We start from the raw sequence: 13,338 nt of genomic DNA on the forward strand, positions 1-13,338 counted from the left end.
GGGAAGGCTCATTCAGTTCAGTGTCTGATTCTTGATTTCGGCTTAGGGCACACATGATCTCAGAGTTGTGAGATTGAGCCCCACGTTGGGCTCTCAGTGGGTGCGGATCTACTTGGAATTCTCTCTTCCTCTTCCTCTCTTCCCCACCATGTGCGAATATGAGAGCACACTCCCTCCCCGCCCCTGTCGCCTTATTGCCAGCCCCTGGTTAACTGCATGGGTTCTGTATCCAGATTGCCTATGTCACAGTTACTTGTGTGAATTTTAGTAAATTACTTCTACTGCATTCTGTTTGAATTTCCTCTTGTGTTATATTGCAATACTAGTAATAGTAATAGTATCTATCTTTTAGCTTCCTTGTGAGGATTAAGCCAGTAAGTGTCTAGGGATACCTAGATGGCTCAGGGCATGATCCTGGAGTTCAGAGATGGAGTCCCACATCGGGCTCCCTGAGGGGAGCCTGCTTCTCCCTCTGCCTATGTCTCTGCCTCACTCTCTCTGTCTCTCATGAATAAATAAATAAAATCTTTAAAAAACAAAACTAGTATGTGTCTAGAATAGTGACTGGTATATAATAAGCTATCTATAAATATTTTGTTATTGATATTCTGCTCAGAAGTTTAGACTGGAGATTCTGTATATCAAATCATGTTTCTGTAATTGTTAATGTATACATTGAGAACTTGGGAAGCATAGATTTTAGTTAACTATGAGGGCTTATTTTGCAATAGCCTACTTGGTGTATTGCCTAATGCAATAGTGAACCATTTCCATGGTAGTGTGGTAGTTAGTGAAGTGGCACTAATTGTAATTTCTCTTGGGATCTTCATTTATCTTGATTTGTGAGAAAAATGAGGTAGAAGCAACTGGAACTTTACCTTTTCTGTTTTTTTCCTGCATAATCTGAAATCTCCATTTAAATATTATTAAAGGATATATTGCTTCTATACAGTGAATTTTGTGTGCTGACTTCATTTACTGCTTAACGGCATGTACTGTGAATACATGCTGTAGAAATATAGTGGTTCATTCTTTTATTCACTGCAGTGTTTTTCCTGTGGAATGAATTTTGTTAAGTAGGGTTGGTATATTACAGCCCATGGACCAAATCTGATCCTCTGTGGGCCAAATCAGGCCATGCCCAGTTGTTTACATATTTTGTTTATCTTTTGCAATGTACCTGCAAAATTCAGTAGTTGTGATAGAGACATAGAGCTTGCAATGTGAAAACTACTTAATGTAAGTCCCTTTACAGAAAGGCATTTTGAGACTGTTCTGGAACCTTTATCATTATTTACAGCATTGCTTTTCTACAAATTATGTAACTTATGCCTATGATTGTAATTTTGAAACATATTTTAAGGCCTTCTCATAACACTGGAAGCTTTTAGTGCTACTGTAATTGAGCATTAAAAGTAAATAATTGAGAGAGGTTATAAAGTGTTTATTCCCAAAATATTAAAACTTTTGAACACAATTGTAGAATTAGTATTTTTTTAAAAGATTTTATTTATTTATTCATGAGAGACACAGAGAAGACAGACAGAGAGAGAGAGAGAGAGAGAGGTAGAGACATAGGCAGAGGGAGAAGCAGGCTCCGTGCAGGGAGCCCGATGTGGGACTCAATCCCGGGACTCTGGGGTCACACCCTGAGCCGAAGGCAGACACTCAACCCCTGAGTCACCCAGGCATCCCTGTAGAACTAGTATTAATCAACTTCTACACAAAGGCCTTCCTGGCATATACTGAATATATTTTGGGACTAGTATCCCTTTTAAAATTTTTATCTTCATAGGTATGTCATTTAACGTTATATGTATAGCATATTTGATTGTTTTTTTATACTACTAAACTGTCAGATTATAACACAGATTATTACTTTAGGTTTACCATTGATTGCAAAATACATAAAATCTAATATCAGATCCCCTTTCTTTGTAGAAACGGAAGGTTTCAAAATCGACACTATGGGCACCTACCATGGTATGACACTGAAATCTGTAACGGTAAGTCACTTCGACTACAGAGATTCTTTTGTTCCAGACATTTTATGTGAGTAGCAGATGTTGAAGAAAATTTTTATTCTCCATTATTTTCTCTTTCAAATGTTTATCTTTAAGGACTAATTGTGCTGATAGATCTGTACGGTGATTATTTGATTTGTGGATATCCTTTTTTTTTTTTTTTTGGCTTACCTGTGTTGAGTGTGTGTAAATAAAAGCTGTTTTGATTAACTTCCAAGTAGGATGGTTGTTACCTGGGTAGGGTATTTAATGCCAGTGAGGAGTTACAGAGGTCCAAATGGGGAGAATTGTTTTCCACAGTATTTTATGTTCTTTAAAATGTAATGCCTTATGCTCTTTAAAAAACAAACAGGTTGTAATGGTTGATGTGATACTTAACAAAGTGCATGCTTGCCAGAATCAACTACTTAGATGTCCACAATTTTAAACCTTTATCTCACTTTTAGCAGACTTACTTTGTATTTTTTTTTAACGCCCTAAAAGTGGTAATTTCTGGATGTTCTGACGAGGCTGTATTTAACACTTAATTTTTGTTTTGTCAGTAATAGATAGGACTTGGTGATGTAGGGAAGGAATTCTGTTAACCTTGTTTTGAGTATTTATATTACAGATTATTAGTGTACTTTAAAATACTACGTATATGTATTAGAGTACCTATATTAAAGCTAATACCAAACTTACTTTGTCTTTGTTTATAAATCATCAGATCTTTGAGGACTCAGTATGACATGGAATCATCATATATTTGCTGTGATTTCTCAGAATTAAGATATATCTTGTCATGCTTTCCAGAGCAGATAGCAAATAAATATGGAGAATCTGATATTAAAAGTTGATCTTTTTTTTCTTTTCCTGGACTTCAAATTGGAATTATTAGATATTTTGCTAATGCACTTGTTTTTAAGTTGTCATCAGATTTGTTTTTGTATGATTGAATTGTATCATCAATTCACATAACAAGTACTTATTGAGCATTTGTGTCAGCCCCTGTTCTAGTCACTGGGACTATAGCTATGAATAAGACAAACAGGGCTTTTTGTAGAGAGAGTAGTCAGAGAGGCATCTCTGAGCAGGTGACTGTTGAGCACAGACCTTGTAGAAAAGCATTCTATGAAAGACTGCTCAAGGGGCAAGATTGAGTCCCAGTGGAGTAACAGTATGAAGGCATATGTCTCCATAGCATAGTGAATGAGGGGAGGGTGGTAAAAGAGTAGATACACTCATCTTATGAGATCTGCCCAGTTCTTCCTGACTTCAAAATGTAGCTCATGGCTATAAGATTTAACTTTAATTTTTAAAAGATTCATTTACTGACATTTTCTTGGGAATAGAACTTGCCTCCTGGCCATTCCCTAAGTGAATTATTTTGAAACTGCTATCTTTGTTGTTATCTTTATCTTTATCTTATTGTTGTTATCTTTAGGTGTAACCATCAGGGTAAGTTTTTTTTTTGTCTTTGTGGTCATTGTTCTTTTAACTTTTGTCTCATCTGAAATGCAGTGAAATGGGTTTCATTACTGAGCTTCTATGCAAATAGTAAAATCAGTGATAGTTTTTATAGTGATGCTTTTTTAAAATCCAAGGACAGCTTCTTAGTTAAACTGTAAGAGAATGATACGGCTCTGCTTCCTCCTTAGATTTTGCTTCTAAATATACTTAAAGGCGAATTTAAACAAATTTATGGTGTTTGTTTTTACAGAAATAATCACATAAAGACATTGTGTAGAAATGGAGCAGAAAGACTAAAAATGGGTTAATTGTTGGTTCTTTCCATATTTTAATATCTTTTTTGAATATCTGTACTGTTTGTGACCTGATTCATTTTAGCAGTTGTTAGAGAATACATGCAGAGTTTTGAACTTGAAAGCTTTGAAGTTGCTCTGATAATTGTTTATTTTTACTTGAATCTCAAGCTTATGCTTCCAGTGCAGTGTTTTTCTTTGCCTTTTTTTCGTTTAGAATTATTACCTAATATTTATGAGTCTATGAGTTTCACCAACTTTCTTTCTGTCTTACTCTCCAATGAAGAAAATTTCTCTTGTGATATCCACTCAGACGCACACTAGGCTTTTATATGTTAAAGGCTTTGTTGCACAGATCTGACTTCCTTTCTAGTTTACATATGAGCTCATTTTAGCTACCACTGTTTTTCAGGGGTTTGACATGTTTGGTTGATCTACATAATTACTAAAATTAGTACCAGCCTGTAATAGGATTGGTTTATATATCTTTTAAGTTCAAGACACCAGAGTCTTGTTAGATATCAGACTAAATCAATATGTGCAGATGGCTAGAAAATTTTTATGTAATTGATTTTTTTGTCTTCATTTGTTAGAAAGGAGTATGTGTTTTGATGGTATTTCATAAGAATCACAAGTTATTGAAATTTATAAAAAAGGCTCTGGCAAGGTATTAAATAATATTTGTCGATATTTTATGAAGACAATAATTTATAGAAATTCATGATAAGAATAGAAGCCCAGGTATCTTTAAAGTTACAAGTTTGTATACTTGAGTCTGGTTAACTTTTGAATTAGGCCAAGAAATATAGTGGCATAAGACATGGATGTTGGAGTTACTAAAGGGCTTTTCTGAGTTCGTAACTTTCACCAAAATGTGTTAGTTGGGTTGTATAATGTTTAAGAAATTTTGTGGTATAGGAATTTATTTTTAATATCTGAATGTCTAAATTGGAAGACAAGAGTATGCACTTCCCAGGCTTGTTTGCCCCCTAGTGTTTACTCCTTTCTTTCCTCCTTTTGAGAACATGGGAAAGAACTATAATTGTGTAGAATCAGTTTAAGTGAAACTATCCTAGCAGTTACGGGTTGGGAGTAGAAACCATTTCGTTTGGGGATACTAGAATGTATTTGCATGGATTCCTTCTGTGAAAGGTGCCATCGTAAACTAAGAAAGTGCCACTTGACAGTGCTTTTCATTATATAGAAAATAAGAGGAGATGATGAAGACTATTCTTTGTTGGCAAAAAACTTATCTGTGGTTCCACTGGAGAAGGAATAAAAAGATATGATCACAGTTCACTCTTCTTGTTTGTGAAGATTCGGTAATTGAATTGAGAACTAATTCATTTTAACCTCCCAGTCTAGCTTATTAATGTTCAGGTAGGAGGGTCATATACTTTAACCCCTATTTATTCTTTTCTTTGTTCTTACTAATATCACTGATTCTCAATTACCTTGCTGTCTTCATTTTTGAGGAAACATTTTACACTCTGTGCAGATCAAAAGCTTATTTGAGTTGACTCCAGAAGACATTGTAATTTTCATAATAAGCCTTTTTTTTTTGGAACTGTTTTCCTGATAGTAAGTGCACTTGGGTGGGCATTCAGTATATACATTCAAGGTGTAATCACATCAACTTCCACTATTTACAAAAATCCAGAATCTTAGTCTCTCAGTATAAAGTTGTATTCTTAAGTCAGGAATGCATATATTAGTAACCTTTCAGATCCCCTGTTTTATAAAGTTCCTTCATTCTCATTTGATTGTTAATTAACTGTTCATCTTTGCTTGGAGTGTTACGGGAGTGCTGTGGTAGCAGTAATGCTCTAGAGTTGTGTCTAGAGTCTAGGCCACCGGATGACAGAGACTGTTGATGAAGACTTTCTTACTGAATGCTCTTCTTTCCTTCCTTCTTTTCCTTCAGCAAATATTTTTTTAAGTGCTTATGTAAATGTTGTTGTGTAGATTTTAAGGGTGCGTATGGGAAAATTTCTTCCCAGGGTTAAATGCATCCTGTTTATAGTGCCTGCTGGTACACTGACATCATATGCCTCTCTTAGCATACTTCTGGGATCATTCATTGTGCCAATCTAAATGTGGTTCTACTTATGTTTTATGAGGCATTCAGTGTCATTTAAAATTTTATTTTATGCACTAAGATTAAAAAATAAAAGTATGTCACAAAAGCAGTTTGGATTTTCAGCTTCTTTTGAAAAGCTATCTGGCATAACTATGTACTGGGTCTATAGTCTATGTAATAAGAGCCACACTGATCCAAATAATGACTACCTTTAGATGGGGTATTTTCTTTAGGTTGCCCAAAGGCCTCATTGCTGTGTTATCTTTAATCTAGTCTTCTTCACTTATTTATACAGTTGGCCCCTAAACAACACTGAGGGTACGGGTACTGACACCCTCCACCCACTGCATTCAGTTGAAAATCTGCGTATAACTTTTGACTTGCCCAAACTTAACTACTAAAAGCCTACAGTTGACTGGAAGCCTTAGATAACTCTAACACATATTTTGTATGTTAGATGTATTATATACTGTATCTTACAATAAAGTAAGCTAAAGAAAAGAAAATGTTTAAAAATAAGGAACAGAAATACATTATGATACTGTACCATTAAAAAAATCCACACAGAAGTGCATTTGTGCAGCTCAGACCTGTGTTCAAGGGTCAACAGTACTACCTTCTTAGACCCTACTGGCCTTTCAGTTTGAAATTCTTGATCTAAATAAAGGCAGTGTTATCTTGTTAAAGAGAAAGGGTAATCAGTTGAAAGCACTATATATTTAAGGATTTGAAGTCAGTCCTGGCTTTGAATCACAATTCTTCCACATTATGCCACTAATGATGGTGAGATTATTTAACCTTTCTTTTAAGTGGTGTTGTTTTTATTTTGTAATAAAGATAGTAGAACTTATGTCATAATCTTTTTGAGGACTAAAAGAGACACTATGTAAAAATGCTTAGCACAGAGGACTCAGTAAATAAATGATGGTTACTTTTATTATGAGTTTATAATTTTGAATATAATCTTACTTTGATTTAGGCATCAATGTAGACAACTTTCACTGATGTATTTAATATTACATTTAATGATAACATGTTTATTCAAAGTTACAAAGACTAGCTTATTTAAATATGATGATAACTCTTTTCCTCTCTAGTAATTGGTACATTTTTACTGTGGCTGTGTATATTTATCTTTGTGTTCTTTGTTCTGTGAGAGAAAATTCCTACAAACAAGTTATATAGTGAGGGATAACTTAGGTAGGTTAGGCATTTCTAATCTACCTGTTAGGGCTCATATATGAAAAGAAATGAGGGACGCCTCTTTATTCATGTGATGGAGCATGCAACTCTTGATATCAGGGTCATGAGTTCAAGCTCCACATTTTTGGTGTAGAGTTTACTTAAATTTTTTTTTTTAAAGAAATGACGTTTATTTAGATTTAAATTGTTTAATTCAATCAAAAAAGTATGTGGGGGGATGGGTAAAATGGGTGAAGTGGATTAAGAGATACAAACTTCCAGTTATAAAATAAGTCACAGGGATGAAAAGTACAGCATAGGGAATATAGTCAGTATTGTAATACTTTTTTCATGATGAACATTTCATAATATATATAATTATTGAATCACTGTTTTTTCTATTGAAACTACTTCAGTATATGTGAACTATACTTTAGTTAAAAATCTTAAAAAATTAAAGAGCATTGGGATTTTATTTTATTTTTTTTAAAGATTTTATTTGTTTATTCATGGAAGACACAGAGAGAGAGAGGCAGAGACACAGGCAGAGGGAGAAGCAGGCTCCCCACAAGGAGCCTGACGTGGGACTCGATCCTGGGTCTCCAGGATCACATCTGGGCCGAAGGCGGCGCTAAACTGCTGACTGCCCAGCATTGGGATTTTAATATGTGGTCATAGAATTATAAATAAGACTGTTACTTTTATAATTCTATAATTGTCTGCATCTATATTTAGATTGGCATATTCTGCTTGAATATTATATTGCACTTGAAATAATTTTCAAAACTTGTTGACTATCTTGATATTTCAGGGAACAGGGTGTTTCCTCTGTCAGCCTGAGCAATATAAAGTTCTAGCCCCTAAACAAAACAAAACATCATTTGGTTTCTGTCAGTAACTTGTTCTGTGTCTTGAAAGTTAATTTTATATGTTAACTACCTGTTAAATGAAGTAATACTTAAGTGTTAACATATTAATATTTTGTATAGTTTATTTCTAATATTTGCATTTTTATAGACTGTTCTTTTTTTTTTTAATTTATTTTTTATTGGTGTTCAATTTACTAACATACAGAATAACCCCCAGTGCCCGTCACCCATTCACTCCCACCCCCCGCCCTCCTTCCCTTCTACCACCCCTAGTTCGTTTCCCAGAGTTAGCAGTCTTTACGTTCTGTCTCCCTTTCTGATATTTCCCACACATTTCTTCTCCCTTCCCTTATATTACCTTTCACTATTATTTATATTCCCCAAAAGAATGAGAACATCTAATGTTTGTCCTTCTCCGACTGACTTACTTCACTCAGCATAATACCCTCCAGTTCCATCCACGTTGAAGCAAATGGTGGGTATTTGTCATTTCTAATAGCTGAGTAATATTCCATTGTATACATAAACCACATCTTCTTTATCCATTCATCTTTCGTTGGACACCGAGGCTCCTTCCACAGTTTGGCTATCGTGGCCATTGCTGCTATAAACATCGGGGTGCAGGTGTCCCGGCGTTTCATTGCATTTGTATCTTTGGGGTAAATCCCCAACAGTGCAATTGCTGGGTCGTAGGGCAGGTATATTTTTAACTGTTTGAGGAACCTCCACCCATTTTTCCAGAGTGGCTGCACCAGTTCACATTCCCACCAACAGTGTATGAGGGTTCCCTTTTCTCCGCATCCTCTCCAACATTTGTTGTTTCCTGCCTTGTTAATTTTCCCCATTCTCACTGGTGTGAGGTGGTATCTCATTGTGGTTTTGATTTGTATTTCCCTGATGGCAAGTGATGCAGAGCATTTTCTCATATGCATGTTGGCCATGTCTGTGTCTTCCTCTGTGAGATTTCTGTTCATGTCTTTTGCCCATTTCATGATTGGATTGTTTGTTTCTTTGGTGTTGAGTTTAAGAAGTTCTTTATAGATCTTGGAAACTAGCCCTTTATCTGATATGTCATTTGCAAATATCTTCTCCCATTCTGTAGGTTGTCTTTGAGTTTTGTTGACTGTATCCTTTGCTGTGCAAAAGCTTCTTATCTTGATGAAGTCCCAATAGTTCATTTTTGCTTTTGTGTCTTTTGCCTTCGTGGATGTATCTTGCAAGAAGTTACTATGGCCGAGTTCAAAAAGGGTGTTGCCTGTGTTCTTCTCTAGGATTTTGATGGAATCTTGTCTCACATTTAGATCTTTCATCCATTTTGAGTTTATCTTTGTGTATGGTGAAAGAGAGTGGTCTAGTTTCATTCTTCTGCATGTGGATGTCCAATTTTCCCAGCACCATTTATTGAAGACACTGTCTTTCTTCCAATGGATAGTCTTTCCTCCTTTATCGAATATTAGTTGCCCATAAAGTTCAGGGTCCACTTCTGGATTCTCTATTCTGTTCCACTGATCTATGTGTCTGTTTTTGTGCCAGTACCACACTGTCTTGATGACCACAGCTTTGTAGTACAACCTGAAATCTGGCATTGTGATACCCCCAGATATGGTTTTCTTTTTTAAAATTCCCCTGGCTATTTGGGGTCTTTTCTGATTCCACACAAATCTTAAAATAATTTGTTCCAACTCTCTGAAGAAAGTCCATGGTATTTTGATAGGGATTGCATTAAACGTGTATATTGCCCTGGGTAACATTGACATTTTCACAATATTAATTCTGCCAATCCATGAGCATGGAATATTTTTCCATCTCTTTGTGTCTTCCTCAATTTCTTTTAGAAGTGTTCTATAGTTTTGAGGGTATAGATCCTTTACATCTTTGGTTAGGTTTATTCCTAGGTATCTTATGCTTTTGGGTGCAATTGTAAATGGGATTGACTCCTTAATTTCTCTTTCTTCAGTCTCATTGTTAGTGTATAGAAATGCCACTGACTTCTGGGCATTGATTTTGTATCCTGCCACGCTACCGAATTGCTGTATGAGTTCTAGCAGTCTTGGGGTGGAGACTTTTGGGTTTTCTATGTAGAGTATCATGTCATCAGCGAAGAGGGAGAGTTTGACTTCTTCTTTGCCAATTTGAATGCCTTTAATGTCTTTTTGTTGTCTGATTGCTGAGGCTAGGACTTCCAGTACTATGTTGAACAGCAGTGGTGAGAGTGGACATCCCTGTCTTGTTCCTGATCTTAGGGGAAAGGCTCCCAGTGCTTCCCCATTGAGAATGATATTTGCTGTGGGCTTTTCATAGATGGCATTTAAGATGTTGAGGAATGTTCCCTCTATCCCTACACTCTGAAGAGCTTTGATCAGGAATGGATGCTGTATTTTGTCAAATGCTTTCTCTGCATCCAATGAGAGGATCATATGGTTCTTGGTTTTTCTCTTGCTGATATGATGAATCACATTGATTGTTTTACGGGTGTTGAACCAGCCTTGTGTCCAGAGATAAATCCTACTTGGTCATGGTGAATAATTTTCTTAATGTACTGTTGGATCCTATTGGCCAGTATCTTGTTGAGAATTTTTGCATCCATGTTCATCAGGGATATTGGTCTGTAATTCTCCTTTTTGGTGGGGTCTTTGTCTGGTTTTGGAATTAAGGTTATGCTGGCCTCATAGAACGAATTTGGAAGTACTCCATCTCTTTCTATCTTTCCAAACAGCTTTAGGAGAATAGGTATGGTTTCTTCTTTAAACGTTTGATAAAATTCCCCTGGGAAGCCATCTGGCCCTGGACTCTTGTGTCTTGGGAGGTTTTTGATGACTGCTTCAATTTCCTCCCTGGTTATTGGCCTGTTCAGGTTTTCTATTTCTTCCTGTTCCAGTTTTGGTAGTTTGTGGCTTTCCAGGAATGCGTCCATTTCTTCTAGATTGCCTAATTTATTGGCGTATAGCTGTTCATAATATGTTTTTAAAATCGTTTTTATTTCCTTGGTGTTGGTAGTGATCTCTCCTTTCTCATTCATGATTTTATTAATTTGAGTCTTCTCTCTCTTCTTTTTAATAAGGCTGGCTAATGGTTTATCTATCTTATTAATTCTTTCAAAGAACCAACTCCTGGTTCTGTTGATCTGTTCCACAGTTCTTCTGGTCTCGATTTCATTGAGTTCTGCTCGAATCTTTATTAACTCCCTTCTTCTCTTGGGTGTAGGATCTATTTGCTGTTTTTTCTCTAGCTCCTTTATGTGTAAGGTTAGCTTTTGTATTTGAGTTCTTTCCAGTTTTTGAATGGATGCTTGTATTGCGATGTATTTCCCCCTTAGGACTGCTTTTGCTGCATCCCAAAGATTTTGAACGGTTGTATCTTCATTCTCATTAGTTTCCATGAATCTTTTTAATTCTTCCTTAATTTCCTGGTTGACCCTTTTATCTTTTAGCAGGATGGTCCTTAACCTCCCCGTGTTTGAGGTCCTTCCAAACTTCTTGTTGTGATTTAGTTCTAATTTCAAGGCATTATAGTCTGAGAATATGCAGGGGACAATCCCAATCTTTTGGTATCGGTTCAGACCCGATTTGTGACCCAATATGTGGTCTATTCTGGAGAAAGTTCTATGTGCGCTTGAGAAGAATGTGTATTCAGTTGAGTTTGGATGTAAAGTTCTGTAGATATCTGTGAAATCCATCTGGTCCAGTGTATCATTTAAAGCTCTTGTTTCTTTGGAGATGTGCTTAGAAGACCTATCGAGTATAGAAAGAGCTAGATTGAAGTCACCAAGTATAAGTGTATTATTATCTAAGTATTTCTTCACTTTGGTTAATAATTGATTTATATATTTGGCAGCTCCCACATTCGGGGCATATATATTGAGGATTGTTAAGTTCTCTTGTTGAATAGATCCTTTAAGTATCATATAGTGTCCCTCTTCATCTCTCACTACAGTCTTTGGGGTAAATTTTAGTTTATCTGATATAAGGATGGCTACCCCTGCTTTCTTTTGAGGACCATTCGAATGGTAAATGGTTCTCCAACCTTTTATTTTCAGGCTGTAGGTGTCCTTCTGTCTAAAATGAGTCTCTTGTAGACAGCAAATAGATGGGTCCTGCTTTTTTATCCAGTCTGAAACCCTGCGCCTTTTGATGGGGTCATTAAGCCCGTTCACATTCAGAGTTACTATTGAGAGATACGAGTTTAGTGTCATCATGATATCTATTCAGTCCTTGTTTTTGTGGACTGTTCCACTGAACTTCTTCTTATAGGGGAATTTTAAGAGTCCCCCTTAAAATTTCTTGCAAAGCTGGTTTGGAGGTCACATATTCTTTTAGTTGCTGCCTGTCTTGGAAGCTCTTTATCTCTTCTTCCATTTTGAGTGAGAGCCTTGCTGGATAAAGTATTCTTGGTTGCATGTTCTTCTCACTTAGGACCCTGAATATATCCTGCCAGCCCTTTCTGGCCTGCCAGGTCTCTGTGGAGAGGTCTGCTGTTACCCTAATACTCCTCCCCATAAAAGTCAGGGATTTCTTGTCTCTTGCTGCTTTAAGGATCTTCTCTTTATCTTTGGAATTTGCAAGCTTCACTATTAAATGTCGAGGTGTTGAACGGTTTTTATTGATTTTAGGGGGGGATCTCTCTATTTCCTGGATCTGAATGCCTGTTTCCCTTCCCAGATTAGGAAAGTTTTCAGCTAGAATTTGTTCAAATACATATTCTGGCCCTCTGTCCCTTTCGGCGCCCTCGGGAACCCCAATTAAACGTAGGTTTTTCTTCCTCAGGCTGTCGTTTATTTCCCTTAATCTATCCTCATGCTCTTTTAATTGTTTGTCTCTTTTTTCCTCAGTTTCCCTCTTTGCTATCAACTTGTCTTCTATGTCACTCACTCGTTCTTCCACCTCGTTAACCCTCGTCGTTAGGACTTCTAGTTTGGATTGCATCTCATTCAATTGATTTTTAATTTCTGCCTGATTAGCTCTAAATTCTGCAGTCATGAAGTCTCTTGAGTCCTTTATACTTTTTTCTAGAGCCACCAGTAGCTTCTGAATTGGCTATATTCAATAGTGCTTCTGAATTGGCTTTCTGACATTGAATTGTAATCCAGATTTTGTAACTCTGTGGGAGAGAGGACTGTTTCTGATTCTTTCTTTTGAGGTGAGGTTTTCCTTCTAGTCATTTTGCTCAGTGCAGAGTGGCCAAAAGCAAGTTGTATTGGGAAAAAGAGAAAAAGAGAGGAGAGAAAGAAGGAAAGAAAAGAGAAAGAGAAAAAAAAGGGAAGAAAAAAAGGGAAGAAAAAGAAAGAGAAAAAAAAAAAGAAAAAGAGAAAGAAAAAGAAAGGAGAAAAAAAAGGGGGTGGGGGAAGGAAACAAATCAAAAAGCAAAACAAAACAAAAGAAAAAAAAAAAAAAGGACCACCGGGGAGTATCTTCTGATTCTGTATACTTTAAGTCCCTTGGCTT

At 36.3% G+C, this 13,338-nt stretch overlaps 1 protein-coding gene across 1 annotated transcript in view; it reads left to right on the top strand.

Annotated features, from left to right (window-relative positions):
- The window catches only part of CDC73 (cell division cycle 73), a 122,228-nt gene that overhangs the window by 29,053 nt on the left and 79,837 nt on the right, over positions 1-13,338 (top strand). The window contains exon 10 of the mRNA XM_072814901.1: positions 1,942-2,006. Within this exon, the coding sequence (XP_072671002.1) occupies positions 1,942-2,006 (65 nt within the window). The remainder of the gene's footprint in view (positions 1-1,941; positions 2,007-13,338) is intronic.

This window comes from Canis lupus, chromosome 38, assembly GCF_048164855.1.
Source record: "Canis lupus baileyi chromosome 38, mCanLup2.hap1, whole genome shotgun sequence".
NCBI lineage: Eukaryota > Metazoa > Chordata > Mammalia > Carnivora > Canidae > Canis > Canis lupus.